This window comes from Cherax quadricarinatus, chromosome 46 (genome assembly GCF_038502225.1).
Source record: "Cherax quadricarinatus isolate ZL_2023a chromosome 46, ASM3850222v1, whole genome shotgun sequence".
NCBI classification, from domain to species: Eukaryota; Metazoa; Arthropoda; class Malacostraca; order Decapoda; family Parastacidae; genus Cherax; species Cherax quadricarinatus.
In genome coordinates this window covers 18,540,022-18,556,435 of record NC_091337.1, presented here as the reverse complement: position 1 = coordinate 18,556,435, position 16,414 = coordinate 18,540,022, and the positions used below count along the sequence as shown (strand labels likewise).

Genomic DNA, 16,414 nt, shown 5'->3' with positions numbered 1-16,414 from the left:
ATCTGCTGACAAGTCATCTCCCAAATATCTGAACACATTCACTTCTTCCATACTCGCTCCCTCCAATGTGATATCCAATTTTTCTTTATCTAAATCGTTTGATACCCTCATCACCTTACTCTTATCTGTGTTCAGAATAAGGTGATGAGGGTGTCTAATGAGATAGGTAAGGAAAAACTGGATATCAGATTGGAGGGAGGGAGTATGAAAGTGAGTTTTTTTTTTTTTCAACAAACCATCCATATCCCACCAAGGCAGAGTGACCAAACAAAGAAATTTCATTATTTATACAGAAGGAATTACTAGCCCCTTCCTCCCGGTATGTCTTACGGAGGAAGAATAAGAAGTGAATGTGTTCAGATATTTGGGAGTGGACATGTGGGCAGATGGATATGTGAAGTACGAGGTAAATCATAGATTTGATGAAGGGAAAAAGGTGGGTAATGCATTGAGGTATCTTTGGAGGAAAAGAATGTTATCCATGGAGGCAAAGAAGAGAATATATTATTTTCATTCATAAAGAAAGTTAAACCCGTATGAGTCATACCTTACCTGAAGGATTCCTTTATATCCCACATTTCAGATTAATAGTCTCAAATGCTAAAACAGTTTCTAATGATTGGTTTAAAATATACTTTTATCTTAATGTTGAAGAATAGCATGCTTACAACAATCTTGCTCACAAATCATTGCTGTTCATTGATAATGCAACAATGCAGTAAGTTAAATTAAGAGATGCTTCCAAGCATGTCTAGAGTGAGTTTCTTCCCAAGGACACCATAGCATTAATTCAATTAATGCATCAGTGTGTTACTATGTAAATCATTCAACTATTATAAACAGTGATGAAGAGAATATGCCAGTAATCAAGGAATTCTGAAGGAAATATAATCTGGATGCCATTAATATCTTCAGTGAATCTTGGAAGGAAGTCACAATGGCTACAAGTAACAGTACAGAGTAGAAACTGACAACAGGGCACAAGTAAGATCACATTCCAACTACATGACGAGTCATCAGTTAATGACGAGGCATATGTTAACAACTTTGTTTCAGCATTAACCCTTAACGGGTAAACGGTCCAAATGTATATACATATACGTTTTTTCAACATTTGAAAGTATGTAAAAAATGTTGATTTTTTTTTTTTTTATATTTGAAAAAATGTAAAAAAAAAAGTATATCTACTTTTGGAGCACTACGCATGTGAACATAGATCTGCTTGGACCGTTTACGGGTTAAACTGTCCAAACAGATCTATGTTCACATGCGTAGTACTCCAAAAGTAGATCTATGTTTTTTTTACATATTTTCAAATATTTTTTTTTTCATTAACACACTGGCCGATTCCCACCAAGGCAGGGTGGCCCGAAAAAGAAAAACTTTCACCATCATTCACTCCATCACTGTCTTGCCAGAAGGGTGCTTTACACTACAGTTTTTAAACTGCAACATTAACACCCGTCCTTCAGAGTGCAGGCACTGTACTTCCCATCTCCAGGACTCAAGTCCGGCCTGCCGGTTTCCCTGAATCCCTTCATAAATGTTACTTTGCTCACACTCCAACAGCACGTCAAGTATTAAAAACCATTTGTCTCCATTCACTCCTATCAAACACGCTCACGCATGCCTGCTGGAAGTCCAAGCCCCTCGCACACAAAACCTCCTTTACCCCCTCCCTCCAACCTTTCCTAGGCTGACCCCTACCCTGCCTTCCTTCCGCTACAGATATAGCAAAAAATATAACAAAAATATAAAAAAAAAAAGTAGATCAAAGTTTTTTTTACACTTTTTCAAATGTAAAAAAAGAAAAGTAGATCTACTTTTTTTACATACTTTCAAATGTTGAAAAAATGTAGATCTACGTTTGGACAGTTTAAGGGTTAAGTGACATTGACTGGCAAAACGACCTAGCAGACAACTTTGATACTGATGAATGTGTTAATATTTTTTTACAAAAAATCCAAAACCTCTATAACATGCATTGCCCAATAAAAACTAAGCAGATCACAGCAAAAAGACTAAACAGCCCCTGGCTTACAAACAGCCTCCTCAGATCTACTGATAAAAAACATCCATATGGAAAACAGTACAGAATGGGTCTAATAACAAAGGATCTTGCGAAACGTTACTCGTCAATACTAACCAATCTAATAAGGAGGGCAAAAAACTGTACAGTATTATGAAAACAGGTTTCTTGACATATAAGGTGATATGAAAAAGACCTGGAAAACCTTATCTGAAATTCTAGGATCTAAAAAGCTGTCACAAAACAGAATGGTTAACTTAATGAAACCGAAGAACCTCTCCTTCAGCCAACCAATACTGCCAACAAACTTAATGTCTTTTTCTTGACCGTAGGAGCAAAGCTAGCAAGTAAAATCCCAAACTCAAACATTCAACCAAAAGACTACCCCACTGGCAACTACCCAAATACATACTGTATTTTTTTTTATATACTCTATCAAAACTGTAATTATTTTCTACCGAACTTATTAAAGCCACATAGCGTGAACTAGTTGAATATTCAATTTTCTTGACTTCACTGTAACTCCCCTAATGACCATATGTACAATTACAGCACTGTTATTGCCTTATTCATCTTAAGTTAGTCTTAAGCTTGCCCAAAATGCTCTGCATATAAGGGGGCTTTTGGCATGTTCACCAAATTATTACACTCCTTTGTGCAAACATGTATCATGCTAAAATAAAATTGTTATTGTTAATGATATTCATGGATTTGTGCCATCATTTTCAGATGTCTGCAGAGAAATTGTTGCCCTAACTTGGTGTACAGGGTTTGAAGATGATGTAGTGGACTTATTGGAGTTTCGTGACGAGCTTCTCATCAGCGAGAGTTGATGCAACTTTACCAGTTTGCAAAGTTAGAAGAGAAAGTAGAGGAAGGCACTAAGCATAACATTCAGTTTACTGTGGCAGATATTTTTAAAAAGATTCAGTATGTTGAATGAACAACAGAACTTAAGTCTATTAACCCAGGCTATTGCTGGCAACATTGTTGTCGTGCTACAGGAAAGTGTTCGTAGAAAAGCAGTCTGAGCCAGAGAGTCACCAGTTTAAAGTTTCAGGAGTATTAGTTCTTCTGCATCTAATACACATTCAGTTGATATAGAGCAACCACCTACACAGGACATACTTAAGTTGATGAGCAGCCCTTTACTAGCAGTGCATCGTGTAGGATCCCAACATTTTGTTCCACAGCCTCCAGCACCATTCTCTCTTCATCAAGTTGCTCAGATAATCAAGCAGATGATTCTCTCCCTTTTGCTAATTTATTCATTCATTCATTCATTCAAATATTCAGATTCTGTGTAGCCTAACTCATTTTCTTAATTAAGCCTCACCTAACTCACTCCCTTCATCTCTCCTTGTTCTAATATGTGCTGATGCTGGTTTCAGTAGCACCACCATGCCTCTACAGTACATACTCATCAATGGACTCTATCTCTGGTGAGTACTGTACACTTTTTTTTTCAGTTTTATATTTCATTTTTAAATTTCTCTATTTGTTATGTTATGGACTTATAAAATAGGGTATAACACCATTATGCCTCTACTAAACAATAGACTCATATCTGGTGAGTATATACTGTAGTTTTAAAATTTTATCATTAAAAAAATTATTTGCAATTGGATATGAAATATTTACATCCAGATTCACTTTATGTATTTTTTTAATTAGCATTCCATTCCTCAGGTTACTATCTGTGCTGTTAAGCATGGAAGGGGTGAGTGTGTCCACTGTAGTCATTCCTTACATGTCCTTTCCCTGAGTGTCACACCTGAATATCTTATTCCATACAATATATTGATATATAGGGGCTCTGGTGGCCTGGTGGTTAACGCTCTCGCTTCACACGGTGAGGGCCTGGGTTCGATTCCCAGCCAGAGTAGAAACATTGGACGTGTTTCTTTCCACCTGTTGTCTATGTTCCCCATCAGTAAAATGGGTACCTGGGTGTTAGTCGACTGGTGTGGGTCGCATCCTGGGACACTGACCTAAGGAGGCCTGGTCACAGACCGGGCCGCGGGGGCGTTGACCCCCGGAACTCTCTCCAGATAAACTCCAGATAGAGTATGAGCCATGGTAGATGATAGACTAGTTTGCTTCTGTTCCCCTTGTAATTCTATGACATGGAGTAAGAAAAATATAGTCACTCTTTGCCCACTGATTATATCTTTACTTTGACTCTGCATCCACTGGTGCCTCCAGTTTTTTTTTTTTCTCTGCTCTGCTTTCTTTCCTAAAACATAGCTCTTTCAGTAAATATTATTTCCCATTTTCCTATTTTTGCTCTTATGTCTATCCCGCTTGTGGCAGGAGGCCCATGCAACTTCTGTGATCCATCATGCAGTATCAGCATGATGGGTCACAGAAGTGATCCATCATGGGGACTTCTCTGCTGCTAGACTTCCCTCCAGGGAAGTTCCTTGATGCTAGTAAGGGGTTCTTGATCTAAGGAATTGAATCTAGTCTCTCCCTCCCTAGACTGAACCTGATTGCCTACCATTCACCAGGTGCTGTATGACTTCTACTTGTTTTATCACTGCCAATAATAATAATGCTTAAGGTGCTAGAATAGCTTCTGTTACCAACATTAAACTTCTTTGATCTACTGGCCCCACCTATATGAGGTGTCATTCTGTTGTATGGTTGAGTGTTTTGACTGAAGTAAGCTGGACACTTCAGCAAACACTAGAGCTGTACAGTAATAGAGCCTAGCTTCAACTGAAAATCATAAATGCAGTTTTTAGCATCAATGACTTGTTCTTATATTAATGTCTTGGATGATCATGGAATCACATTCCATAAAATATCAGAAGTTCATATTGTACACATAATGCCCTAGTATAATGCTCTATCCAGGAAATTAGAGCTAATGTACCCTTCACTTCCTTGGATAAAACCTGATTACTACTCATTCCTCAGGTGTTGTGTGAAGCCTATGGGTTTAGCACTTCCACATAAATATAATACGTGCAGTTGATGCAATGATCGTTCGTCAATTGCTATGCCCAACTGAATTCATGCCTCAAGAATCATTCTTCCTAATTGAAACTCTATTTACTGCACCAACTATTACTTCTTCCTTTCATATTTGTACTTGACCTCTACATTTTGCTCTTTATCATCACTCCATTGCCATGCAGCTTTGAATGACCCCACATGGGTCACGAATAATTGTGGAGTAGCACCACTGCAGGCAGTACCTGCACTCTAGAGGAGGGGTGGGGATGTTGCAGTAGAAGGGTAATCTGGATTGTGCTGTCAGAACTCTTTGATTAGATAGTGATTGATTGAACATTGGTAAATGTTTTCTTCTTTGGGTCACTGCTTTGGTGGAAGGCCGAGGTAAAAAAAAAAATCACAAAAAATTGCCAAATCTGTATACGTCAAATGTTTAGAACAAACTTGAAAAATGTCAGGTCTTGTTACACTGTCACCAGACAGTGTAACATTGTTGCAGAGCAGTTGGGTTCATTTATTACTTGTCCTTCATGTTTATTGCAAGCTCTTGCTTTTGAAGGCTACACCCCTTTAGTGCAGAAGTGAATTTTGCACAAACTAATTTACTAAATCAGCAGTTGCTTCCTGCTTTTGCTCTTTAACTCTTTGGGTTTAGCACTTGACATTAATACTGTAAATACTATTCCATCATAAAAGCTTTCATTCACTAGTGTTAGATGTGACTTTTTTTTTTTAACACATCGCTGTTTCCCACTGAGGCAGGGTGACCCAAAAAAGAAAGAAAACTCCAGAAAGAAAGAAAAAACTTTCATCATTATGTAACACTTTCACCATCACTCATACATAATCACTGTCTTTGCAGAGGCGCTCAGATACGACAGTTGAGATGTCCCTCCAAACTGCCAATATCCCAAATCTCTCATTTAAGTACTTCCTAGTTCCAGGACTCAAGTCCGGCTAACCGGTTTCCCTGCTCACACTCCAACAGCTCGTCAAGTCCCAAAAACCATTCGTCTCCATTCACTCCTATCTAACACGCTCACGCACGTTTGCTGGAAGTCCAAGCCCCTCGCCCACAAAACCTCCTTTACCCGCTCCCTCCAACCTTTTCAGGGATAACCCCTACCCTGCCTTCCTTACCCTGCAGATTTATACATTCTCCAAGTCATTCCACTTTGTTCCATTCTCTCTAAATGACCAAACCACCTCAACAACCCCTCTTCAGCCCTCTAATACTTTTGCTAACTCCACGCCTCCTAATTTCCACACTTCAAATTCTCTGCATAATATTTACACCACACATTGCTTTCATACACGACTTCACTGCCTCCAGCCTCCTCCTTGCTTCAGCACTTACAACTCATGCTTCACACCCATATAAGAGTGTTGGTACCACTATACTCTCATACATTCCCTTCTTTGCATCCATGGATAATGTTTTTTGTCTCCACAGATACCTCAACATACCACTCACCCTTTTCACCAATTCTATGGTTAACCTCATCCTTCATAAACCCATCTGCTGACTACTAAACTATGCTGTTGCTACAAGGGTAGCCAGACTGTATGAAATTTAAATGCATTTTGCCCACCAGGGACTTTATCAATTAAATGCAGAGACCATGACAAAGAGGAGAGCCAGGTTTAATAAGCTTTAGTTCAATCCATCATAAGTAGATGTCACCTGATGGGAGTGTCCTGACAGTTCAAGATTAATTGTGCCAATATGTTGATGTTGAAACCACATGAGCTTTGTATGACTGCATTTGAAATAATGTTTACCAGATTCTAAGCATTCTAACTTCTGTAAAACCTTTTCAATGATCATGTTGCCGTTGCTCCATTTTGTAAGATAATTTTGACTAATTTTTGTGAATAATGTGTGTACAATTTAAAGTGTTAGTTCAGCAAGCATATTTACATTCAGAAATAAAAGTGTCCAGGTTTCTTGCTGTGTCTCCCACAAACTTTCGCACACTCATAACAAGGAATCACAGACTCCTGCATTAGTTTTGGTGTCCTACATGTTTCTTATCAAATGCTTGATAAGAAACCTGTAGGACACTAGCTACATCAGTGGCTGCTTCTCTATTGGAGAGAATGATGAACCTGTCCAAGGAACTGTCTTGCCTGGTATTGTTGATATGAAGTATATGATGTAATGGAAGTGAGATTTGGTGAATACTTAATGTATGTATTCACCCCTCTTCAAATTATTCAGGGCTACACATCCTGTATGGTCTCAAAAAAGAAATCAAAGATAGCTCCTTGTTTAGCTTTGGTATTGTAATTTAAGCAAAGTTCATTAAGTCATTTTAATTGGTAATTGTACAATTCACTACAACAGACAATCATCTTTATTGCTCATTTTACATTACACTAAAAGTTTCATTTTGATAGCATACAAGGAGTGTAGCCCCAGTTACCCTGAAGAGCGCGCGCACACACACACACACACACACACACACACACACACACACACACACACACACACACACACACACACACACACACACACACACACACACACACACACACACACACACTCTCACTCACTCACTCACTTGCATGACCAAAATGATAGAAAAGAAACTAAAGGTTTGGTACACAAACGCGGATGGAATAACGAATAAACATGAGGAGTGGAATGAAAGAATCAGTGAAAAATCCCCAGACATCATAGCAGTCACAGAAACAAAACTCGCTGAGACAATAACAGACACAATCTTCCCAACAGGATATCAGATCCTGAGGAAAGATAGAAGGAGTAGAGGGGGAGGAGGGGTTGCACTGCTCATAAAACACCAATGGGGATTTGAGGAAATGGAAGGCATGGACATGATTGGAGAAAGAGACTACATTGTAGGTACAATTCAGTCCGGAGAACATAAAGTAGTCATTGGAGTGATGTATAACCCACCACAGAACTGCAGGAGGCCAAGAGAGGAGTACGAAGAAAACAACAGGGTGATGGTGGACACACTGGCTGAGGTGGCAAGAAGAGCTCACTCGAGCAGAGCAAAGTTACTGGTAATGGGCGATTTCAACCACAGGGAGATCGACTGGGAAAACCTGGAGTCACATGGGGGTCCCGAAACATGGAGAGCCAAGATGATGGATGTGGTACTTGAAAACCTCATGCATCAACATGTCAGGGACACAACCAGAGAGAGAGGGGAGGATGAGCCAGCAAGACTGGATCTTGTGTTCACCCTGAGCAGTTCAGACATTGAGGACATCACTTACGAGAGGCCCCTTGGAGCTAGCGATCATGTGGTTCTGAGTTTTGACTATATAGTAGAGTTACAAGTGGAGAAGGTAACAGGAACTGAAGGGGACAGGCCAAACTATAAAAGGGGGGACTACACAGGTATGAGAAACTTCCTGCAGGAGGTTCAGTGGGACAGAGAAATGGTAGGAAAATCAGTAAACGAGATGATGGAATATGTGGCAACAAAGTGCAAGGAGGCAGAGGAAAGTTTTGTTCCCAAGGGAAACAGAAATAATAGGAAGACCAAAACGAGTCCTTGGTTTACCCGAAGGTGTAGGGAGGCAAAAACTAAGTGCAACAGAGAATGGAAAAGGTACAGGAGGCATAGGACCCAGGAAAACAAGGAGATTAGTAGAAGAGCCAGAAACGAGTATGCGCAGATAAGGAGGGAGGCCCAGCGACAGTATGAAAACGACATAGCATCGAAAGTCAAATCTGACCCGAAACTGCTGTATAGCCACATTAGGAGGAAGACAACAGTCAAGGACCAGGTGATAAGGCTGAGGAAAGAAGGTGGAGAACTCACAAGAAATGATCAAGAGGTATGTGAGGAGCTCAACATGAGATTTAAGGAAGTATTTACAGTAGAGACAGGAAGGACTCTGGGGGGACAGACCAGATGGGGACACCAACAAGTGTTGGACGACATACATACAGATGAGGAGGAGGTGAAGAAACTGCTAAGGGACATCGATACCTCAAAGGCAATGGGACCGGACAACATCTCTCCGTGGGTCCTTAGAGAGGGAGCAGATATGTTGTGCGTACCACTTACCACAATCTTCAACACATCCCTGGAAACTGGGCAACTACCTGAGGTATGGAAGACGGCAAATGTAGTTCCCATTTTCAAAAAAGGAGACAGAAAAGAAGCACTAAACTATAGACCTGTGTCATTGACGTGTATAGTATGCAAAATTATGGAGAAGATTATCAGGAGGAGAGTGGTGGAGCACCTGGAACGGAACAGGAGTATAAATGCCAACCAGCACGGATTCACGGAAGGCAAATCCTGTGTCACAAACCTTCTGGAGTTTTATGATAAAATAACAGAAGTAAGACAAGAGAGAGAGGGGTGGGTTGATTGCATCTTCTTGGACTGCAAGAAGGCCTTTGACACAGTTCCTCACAAGAGATTAGTGCAGAAGCTAGAGCATCAGGCGCATATAACAGGAAGGGCACTGCAATGGATCAGAGAATACCTGACAGGGAGGCAACAACGAGTCATGGTACGTAATGATGTATCACAGTGGGCACCTGTGACGAGCGGGGTCCCACAGGGGTCGGTCCTAGGACCAGTGCTATTTTTGGTATATGTGAACGACATGACGGAAGGGTTAGACTCAGAAGTGTCCCTGTTTGCAGATGATGTGAAGTTAATGAGGAGAATTAAATCTGATGAGGACCAGGCAGGACTTCAAAGAGACCTGGACAGACTGGACACCTGGTCCAGCAAATGGCTTCTCGAATTTAATCCTGCCAAATGCAAAGTCATGAAGATAGGGGAAGGGCACAGAAGACCACAGACAGAGTATAGGCTAGGTGGCCAAAGACTGCAAACCTCACTCAAGGAGAAAGATCTTGGGGCGAGTATAACACCGAGCATGTCTCCAGAAGCACACATCAATCAGATAACTGCTGCAGCATATGGGCGCCTGGCAAACCTGAAAACAGCATTCCGATACCTTAGTAAGGAGTCATTCAAGACACTGTACACCGTGTATGTCAGGCCCATACTGGAGTATGCAGCACCTGTTTGGAACCCGCACTTGATAAAGCACGTCAAGAAACTAGAGAAAGTACAAAGGTTTGCAACAAGGTTAGTTCAAGAGCTAAGGGGAATGTCCTATGAAGAAAGATTAAGGGAAATCGGCCTGACGACACTGGAGGACAGGAGGGCCAGGGGAGACATGATAACGACATATAAAATACTGCGTGGAATAGACAAGGTGGACAAGGACAGGATGTTCCAGGGAGGGGACACAGAAACAAGAGGCCACAATTGGAAGTTGAAGACACAAATGAGTCAGAGAGATAGTAGGAAGTATTTCTTCAGTCATAGAGTTGTAAGGCAGTGGAATAGCCTAGAAAATGACGTAGTGGAGGCAGGAACCATACACAGTTTTAAGACGAGGTTTGATAAAGCTCATGGAGCGGGGAGAGGGAGGGCCTAGTAGCAACCGGTGAAGAGGCGGGGCCAGGAGCTAGGACTATTTATTTATTTATTATTAATTTGGACATGATACATAGATGTACAAAGAAATACAGTGGTTAAGTGTACATGCCAAAAGCCCCTTGTATGCAGAGCATTATAGGCAGGCTTAAAATTAACTTAAGATTAACTAAGCAGTGATATATTCAGTGGTAAAAATGACAGTAAACAAATAACATTTAAGAACAATTGAGTATTTCAAAGACATTTCATATGGTCATTTGATGAGTTACTGTGCATTCAAGAGAATGGAGTATTCTTTTAGGTAATGTAATTAAAAAAACTAAGTTTGATAGGGTCACAGGTTATAATTTATGAGAAACAGTTATGCAGTATTTTAGTTGTGAGTGAGTAAGTGGTTTTTAAGAAGACACTTGAATTTATGATCAGACAGTGTTTCTTTTATGGTCACAGGTAATGAATTCCAGATTTTTGGGCCTTTTATGTGCATCGAGTTTTTGCAGTGTGAGATGGACACGAGGAACATCAAAGAGTGATCTGTGCCTTGCGTTATGGTCATGTGTTCTATTGAGGTTGGTAAGGAGACGTTTGAGGGGAGGGTTTATATCCGAGTTAAGTGTTCTATGTATGTAGTAGGTACAATAATAAGTATGGATGTTTTGTATGGTGAGTAGGTTTAGAGTTTTGAATATTGGTGGAGTGTGCTGGTGGTAATGGGAATTTGTTATCATTCTGACTGCAGCCTTTTGTTGGGTAATTAATGGTCTGAGATGGTTTATTATTGTTGAGCCCCATGCACAAATTCCATAGGTTAGATAGGGGCAAATGAGTGAGTGATATAGGGCCAGGAGGGTTGACTGTGGAACATAGAACCGTATCTTCGATAGTATGCCTACGGTCTTGGAAATTTTCTTGGAAATTTGTTGTACACGTGTTTGAAATTTGAGCCTATTATCAAGGTGGATTCCTAAGAATTTTCCCTCTGTTAGCTTTGTGATAGGTGATCCATTTATCATTATGTTAAGAGGGACATCTGTAGCTCTGTTTCCAAACTGAATGAAGTAGGTTTTGTCAATGTTGAGAGTAAGTTTGTTAGTCATCATCCAAGTAGATATTTTCTGTAATTCGGTATTTACAGTATTGGCTAGCATGACTGGGCTTGGGTGAGAGAAGATGTATGTAGTGTCATCTGCAAATAGTGTGGGTTTGAGTAATTGCGATGCATTTGGTTTATGTAAATGAGAAAGAGAAGAGGCCAAGGACACTTCCCTGTGGGACACCAACTGTAATTGGCTATGTGGAAGAGTTTGCTCCATTTGTGTACACATATTGGCTTCTGTTGCTGAGGTATGACTTTAGGTAGTTGAGGGAGTGCCCTCTTATACCATAGTGTGACAATTTTATGTGGAGCAAATCATGGTCAACTGTATCAAAAGTTTTACATAAATCAATGAAGATTCCCAGTGGAACTTCTTTTTTCTTGAGTGCAGTGTATATTTGTGTAAGCATGTGTATAATAGCATCATTTGTATTTTTATTAGGCCTGAACCCAAACTATGGGTTGAGTATGTTGTGGGAGATGAGGTAGGAATAGATTCACTTATGAATTAATTTTTCAAAGATTTTTAGAGAGAGGGGGCAAGTTGGATATTGGTCTATAGTTATTCAAGTCTGTTTGGTCTCCTCCTTTATGTATCAGGGTGACCCTCACTATTCTGAGAACTGTAGGGAAGGTAGAGGATTCGATGGATTTGTTAAAGAGTGTTGCAACGATTGGTGACAGCACTTGCAAAGCTTTTTTGTATATAATGGGTGGTAAGGTATTTAAATCTCCTGTCTTGCTTTTTAGTGTATTGATAATAAGGGAGACTTTTGTTGGGTTACTCGGAGCTAAGAACAGTGTGTTCTGGTAGTTGCCAGTGAGGTAGTCACTGGGTGGGGTATTTGAGCTTGGGATTTTATTGGCAAGTTTTTTTCCTATGGTGGAGAAGAAAACATTGAGTCTGTTTGCTGTTTCGGTTGGTGGGAGTTGGGGTTCATCTGGTTTTGTTGGTTCAATTGCGCTATTTCCTGATATCTTTTTTGTTCCTAGAATTTCTGATAGGGTTTTCCAGGTCTTTTTTATATCACCTTTTAAGTTGGATAATCTGTTCTCATAATACAATTTTTTAGCCCTTCTTATCAGGCTGGTCAGGATTGACGAGTAATGTTTTGTTTGGTCTCTGGTTATGTGACCCATTCTGTACTGTTTTTCGTATAGGTGCTTTGTATTTATGGATTGAGGATGCTGGGTGTTAGCCAGGGACTTTTCAGTCTCTTAGCTGTGATCTGTTTAGTTTTTTTAGGGCAGTGCTTGTTATAGAGGTATTGGGTCTTTTTTAGGAAATTATTAATACATTCGTCAATATCTGTATAGATTTCTAGCTCAGTATGCCAGTCGATGTTTGTCATTAATGTTATGAAGTTATTAATGCCTGCCTCATTATGAAGTCTGAAAGTGACTTAAGTAGTGTCTTGGGTAATTTACCTAGATTAGTTATGAGAAAGGTAGGGTAGTGGTCTGTGGTATTATCTGTGATTATGCGTCTAATTTTTCCTAAATTAAAGGGTAAATTTGAGTATATTGTACTGTATTATTGGGGAGTGTGTGTAAAAAAAACAAGCTTTGAGAAATCAGTTTAATATACTGTACATCATTAAATCTCCATATTAATGAAGATAGATAATAAATATTTAAGCTATGATTGCAATAATAATAATACTACCAGTAACTTAAATTTTCTAGAGAATTGGATCTGTACCATTCCAATTTATTGAAGCATTTTTCCACTTGGTTCTGATGGTGCCCGGGGGAGGAACAATGAAGATCCTTCATTCAAGTCTGAAAATATAATCAATTAGTAAAAGAGAGAGTAAAAAAATTAATACAATTTTTCATGTTAGTCTTTTCCCCATTGCTTTTATTTTCTCGAATGAAAAATTGAACTTAATACCCAAAAGATTAACTTTTTTTGAGTGCATAGTCTAAATTTTAAATTTATATGTTCAATTAACTTTTGCTAAAGAATGGGGCCCATTTTGAGAGCGAAAACCCCGAACGCTTTATTATTAAAATTAAAAAAGAACCCTAAGAAAAGGGGCAACAGCGCGCGGGTGGGAAGGAAGAGGGGGGATTGGAGGGAGGAGGGAACGAGGTTACAGAAAACAGGGGGCAGGGAAGAAGGGGAGAGGGTAGCAAGAGAAGAAGAAAAAGGGTTGAAGGAAAGAATTTGGGTAAGTCAGTTGTTGTCAAAAAAGAGAGAGTCCGGATGAAAGGTTCCATAGCGAAGGGGTAAAGAGAAGGGGGGGAAAAAGCTTTTATGGGGGGAAAACAGGTCGGATAAAGTGGGACCCAAAAGAATGTGGTTGACTGAAAATTTGATTTTGACCCTCACAGAGGGAGCAGGGGCCCTGAGATACCCATGAGTAAGAAAAGGGCACCCCTTTAAGACGGAGAGATAGTTCCCAACCCACACTGGTGAGAAGAAGACGGGAAAATATACTTTTAATAGTTTAAGTTTTTGCGAGCATAGTAGCCCAACGGGGAAAAGGGGGGAAGGGGGGGAAGATACAGCAAAATACCAAAAGGAATACCCATATGAAACTGGATATGTATGTGCCCGCGCAGAAAGTTCCCTGCACCCTGTCCCAACATGACCGGGGACCCAAAAAAAAACAAATCTTTATGTTTGGGAAAGAGGGGGGAAACCCTTGGAAAGGAGGACTAAGGGGGAGGTGATAATTTTTGTATAGCCTGTAAAGATTGGAGTCAAAACACAAATGATGACACAGGCAAGATGAAAACGGAAAAGTGGTAAGGATGGATACAGCACAGAAAAAATATAGCCAAAGATAGAAAACCCCCGAGATGCTGTCCGGAAACACTTAACCATGTGCAGAAGACTTGGAGCATTTGTGTACACAGCAAGGATGACAATGAGAGTGAAAGGGGTGAGAAAAAGAGAGGAAGCATGAAAAGGGGGTTTTTAGAAGGAGGAGAAAGCAGCCCGAAAGCGGGAATTTCCGGGGGTGGGGAAAAGGGATGCTCGAAAAAAGAAAGGGGGTTAATTAAGAGAAGACAAAAGGAATGAAGGCAAGAAAAGGGGGACGGAGAAACGGGGGGGAACAAAAAGAAGCATAATATCAGTGACCATTCTATAAATGGAAAAAAGGGAGATCATGAGAGGCAATGTGCGAAGGCAATCATAAGACGGATAGGAGGGAACTCCCTGACAGGGGCCCTCACAGGAAAAAAGCAAAAGGATAAACAAACTTGGGTGATGAAGGGGGTTAAGGCTAGAGAGAGTAGCAGGAGATCCCTGTCGGTCACCATAATCAATTTTCTAAAAAAGGGGGAAGGGGGGAGAAGGGGGGTTTAGACACCCCGAAAGATGAGCAAGGGTTTTAAGAAGGTTCACCCGGGCTGCAAGTTGTTCAGAGGGAAGGGGGGGTTTTCCCAGGATAACCAATCAAAGAGGAGGCCCAGAAATTTGATGATCAGCTAGGAAGGAAAGAGGTCAAAGGATGATAGAGAACAGAGCGCTAATAAAAGAAATTTGGGGTTTTGGGTTTGGGAATTTTAAACCCCGGGGGCCCCCAAATTGGAAACAGGGTCGATGCATGCGGGAGAGAAACTAATGAGGTGAAGCAGCGCTGCACGGGAAGAAGTTCAACATAGAGTGAGAAAAATTTTTGATGGAAGACTAGAGGCCAACCAAAAGAAGGAGAAAAGTGTTGTGCCGAAACACCCCCTGGGGACCCCTTTTCCAGTTGGATAAAGTCCGGGGGGGGAACATTTTTAAACCCCAAACAAATGCCTGTCAGTTAAAAAAAGTTCAGAAGGATGGAGCCCGGGTCAAGGAGGGGGCTTGGGCAAAAAAATACCTAAAGGGGAATCCCTTTCCAGGAAAAAATAGGCAAAACGGGGACGCAAAGGGCATTTAACAAGATCCAAGCCGAAAAGGGGGCTGGGTAGAACCCCCCCTTTTACAAAAGCCATATTAAAGGGGGAGACTGTTGTGTTCTTTTAAATACCACACTAAACGCCTATTTCCCAGGCCCATCACTTTAAACTGCATGGAAGAGCAATGGAATAGGGGAGGGCAGTCCCGAGGCCTGGTTTTTAAAAAAGGGGAAAACGGATTTCACAGCTGGGGGAAGAACCCCCGCCCAAATAAGTTTTAAAGGGAAGGGAGGGGGGCTGACTGATGAAAAATTTTTTAGACAAAAATGAAGGGCCCGCCACTGCCAATGATCGCAAGCTGAGAGGTTCCCCCAGTTTTTGAAGTGTAAAAGGAATTATACTGTTTTTTCTGGAGAAAAAAAAGCCCAAGGGGAAATTTTCGGGCAGACTTTGAGGAAAGAAAAGGGGAAAGAGGGAGTCCCTGAGAAATACAGACCAGTTGATTGCCCCCTTTATTCCACCCAGTGGGTTTAACAACACCCGGGAACCCGCAGAACAGGAGCCGGGAGGGGAATATTTTCCACCGCCGATTTTTTCCAGACCCCCAAAAGGAAGGAGGTGATGGGGGGAAATTCCCCAGAAATGATTTACCCGGGTGACACGGGCGAGTGATCGCACGCCCCCTTTCAAAAAACAAAAGTTCACTGTGGTTTTTTTAGACCCCCATGCAGCGCCCCAAACGATGACCCAAAAAAGGGAAAATTACCGGCACGATTTCGAGAATGCCGCCCGTTTGGGGAAGAATGAGAAGCTGGGAAACGGGGGGACAAGAAGAGGGGTAAAACCCCGAAGAGGACAAGGGGAAATCTAAAACAGAGGGGGAGAAGGTTCCAAGCCTGATCAAATTCAGCATGGGATGCAAGAGGGTGAATATGAAGGAAGAAGAATGATTGGGAAAAGATCGCGCATGTAAGTCCGGAGAACAGACCATGAAGTTATCAAGAGGAAGAGCAGATAAAATCGATGCAAGAGAGGGGG

The 16,414-nt window shown here is 41.0% G+C and overlaps 2 protein-coding genes across 2 annotated transcripts in view; one reads left to right on the top strand and one right to left on the bottom strand.

The window, feature by feature from the left end:
* Nucleotides 1–2,862, top strand: part of LOC128696719 (mucin-4-like) — a 47,935-nt gene extending 45,073 nt beyond the window's left edge. Inside the window, exon 7 of the mRNA XM_070094409.1 lies at nt 2,759–2,862. Coding sequence (XP_069950510.1) covers nt 2,759–2,862 — 104 coding nt within the window. The remainder of the gene's footprint in view (nt 1–2,758) is intronic.
* Nucleotides 2,863–13,098: 10,236 nt separating this feature from the next.
* The window catches only part of LOC128696758 (probable ubiquitin carboxyl-terminal hydrolase MINDY-4), a 55,835-nt gene continuing 52,519 nt past the window's right edge, over nt 13,099–16,414 (bottom strand). The window contains exon 9 of the mRNA XM_070094408.1: nt 13,099–13,303. Coding sequence (XP_069950509.1) covers nt 13,216–13,303 — 88 coding nt within the window. The 3' untranslated portion in view covers nt 13,099–13,215. The remainder of the gene's footprint in view (nt 13,304–16,414) is intronic.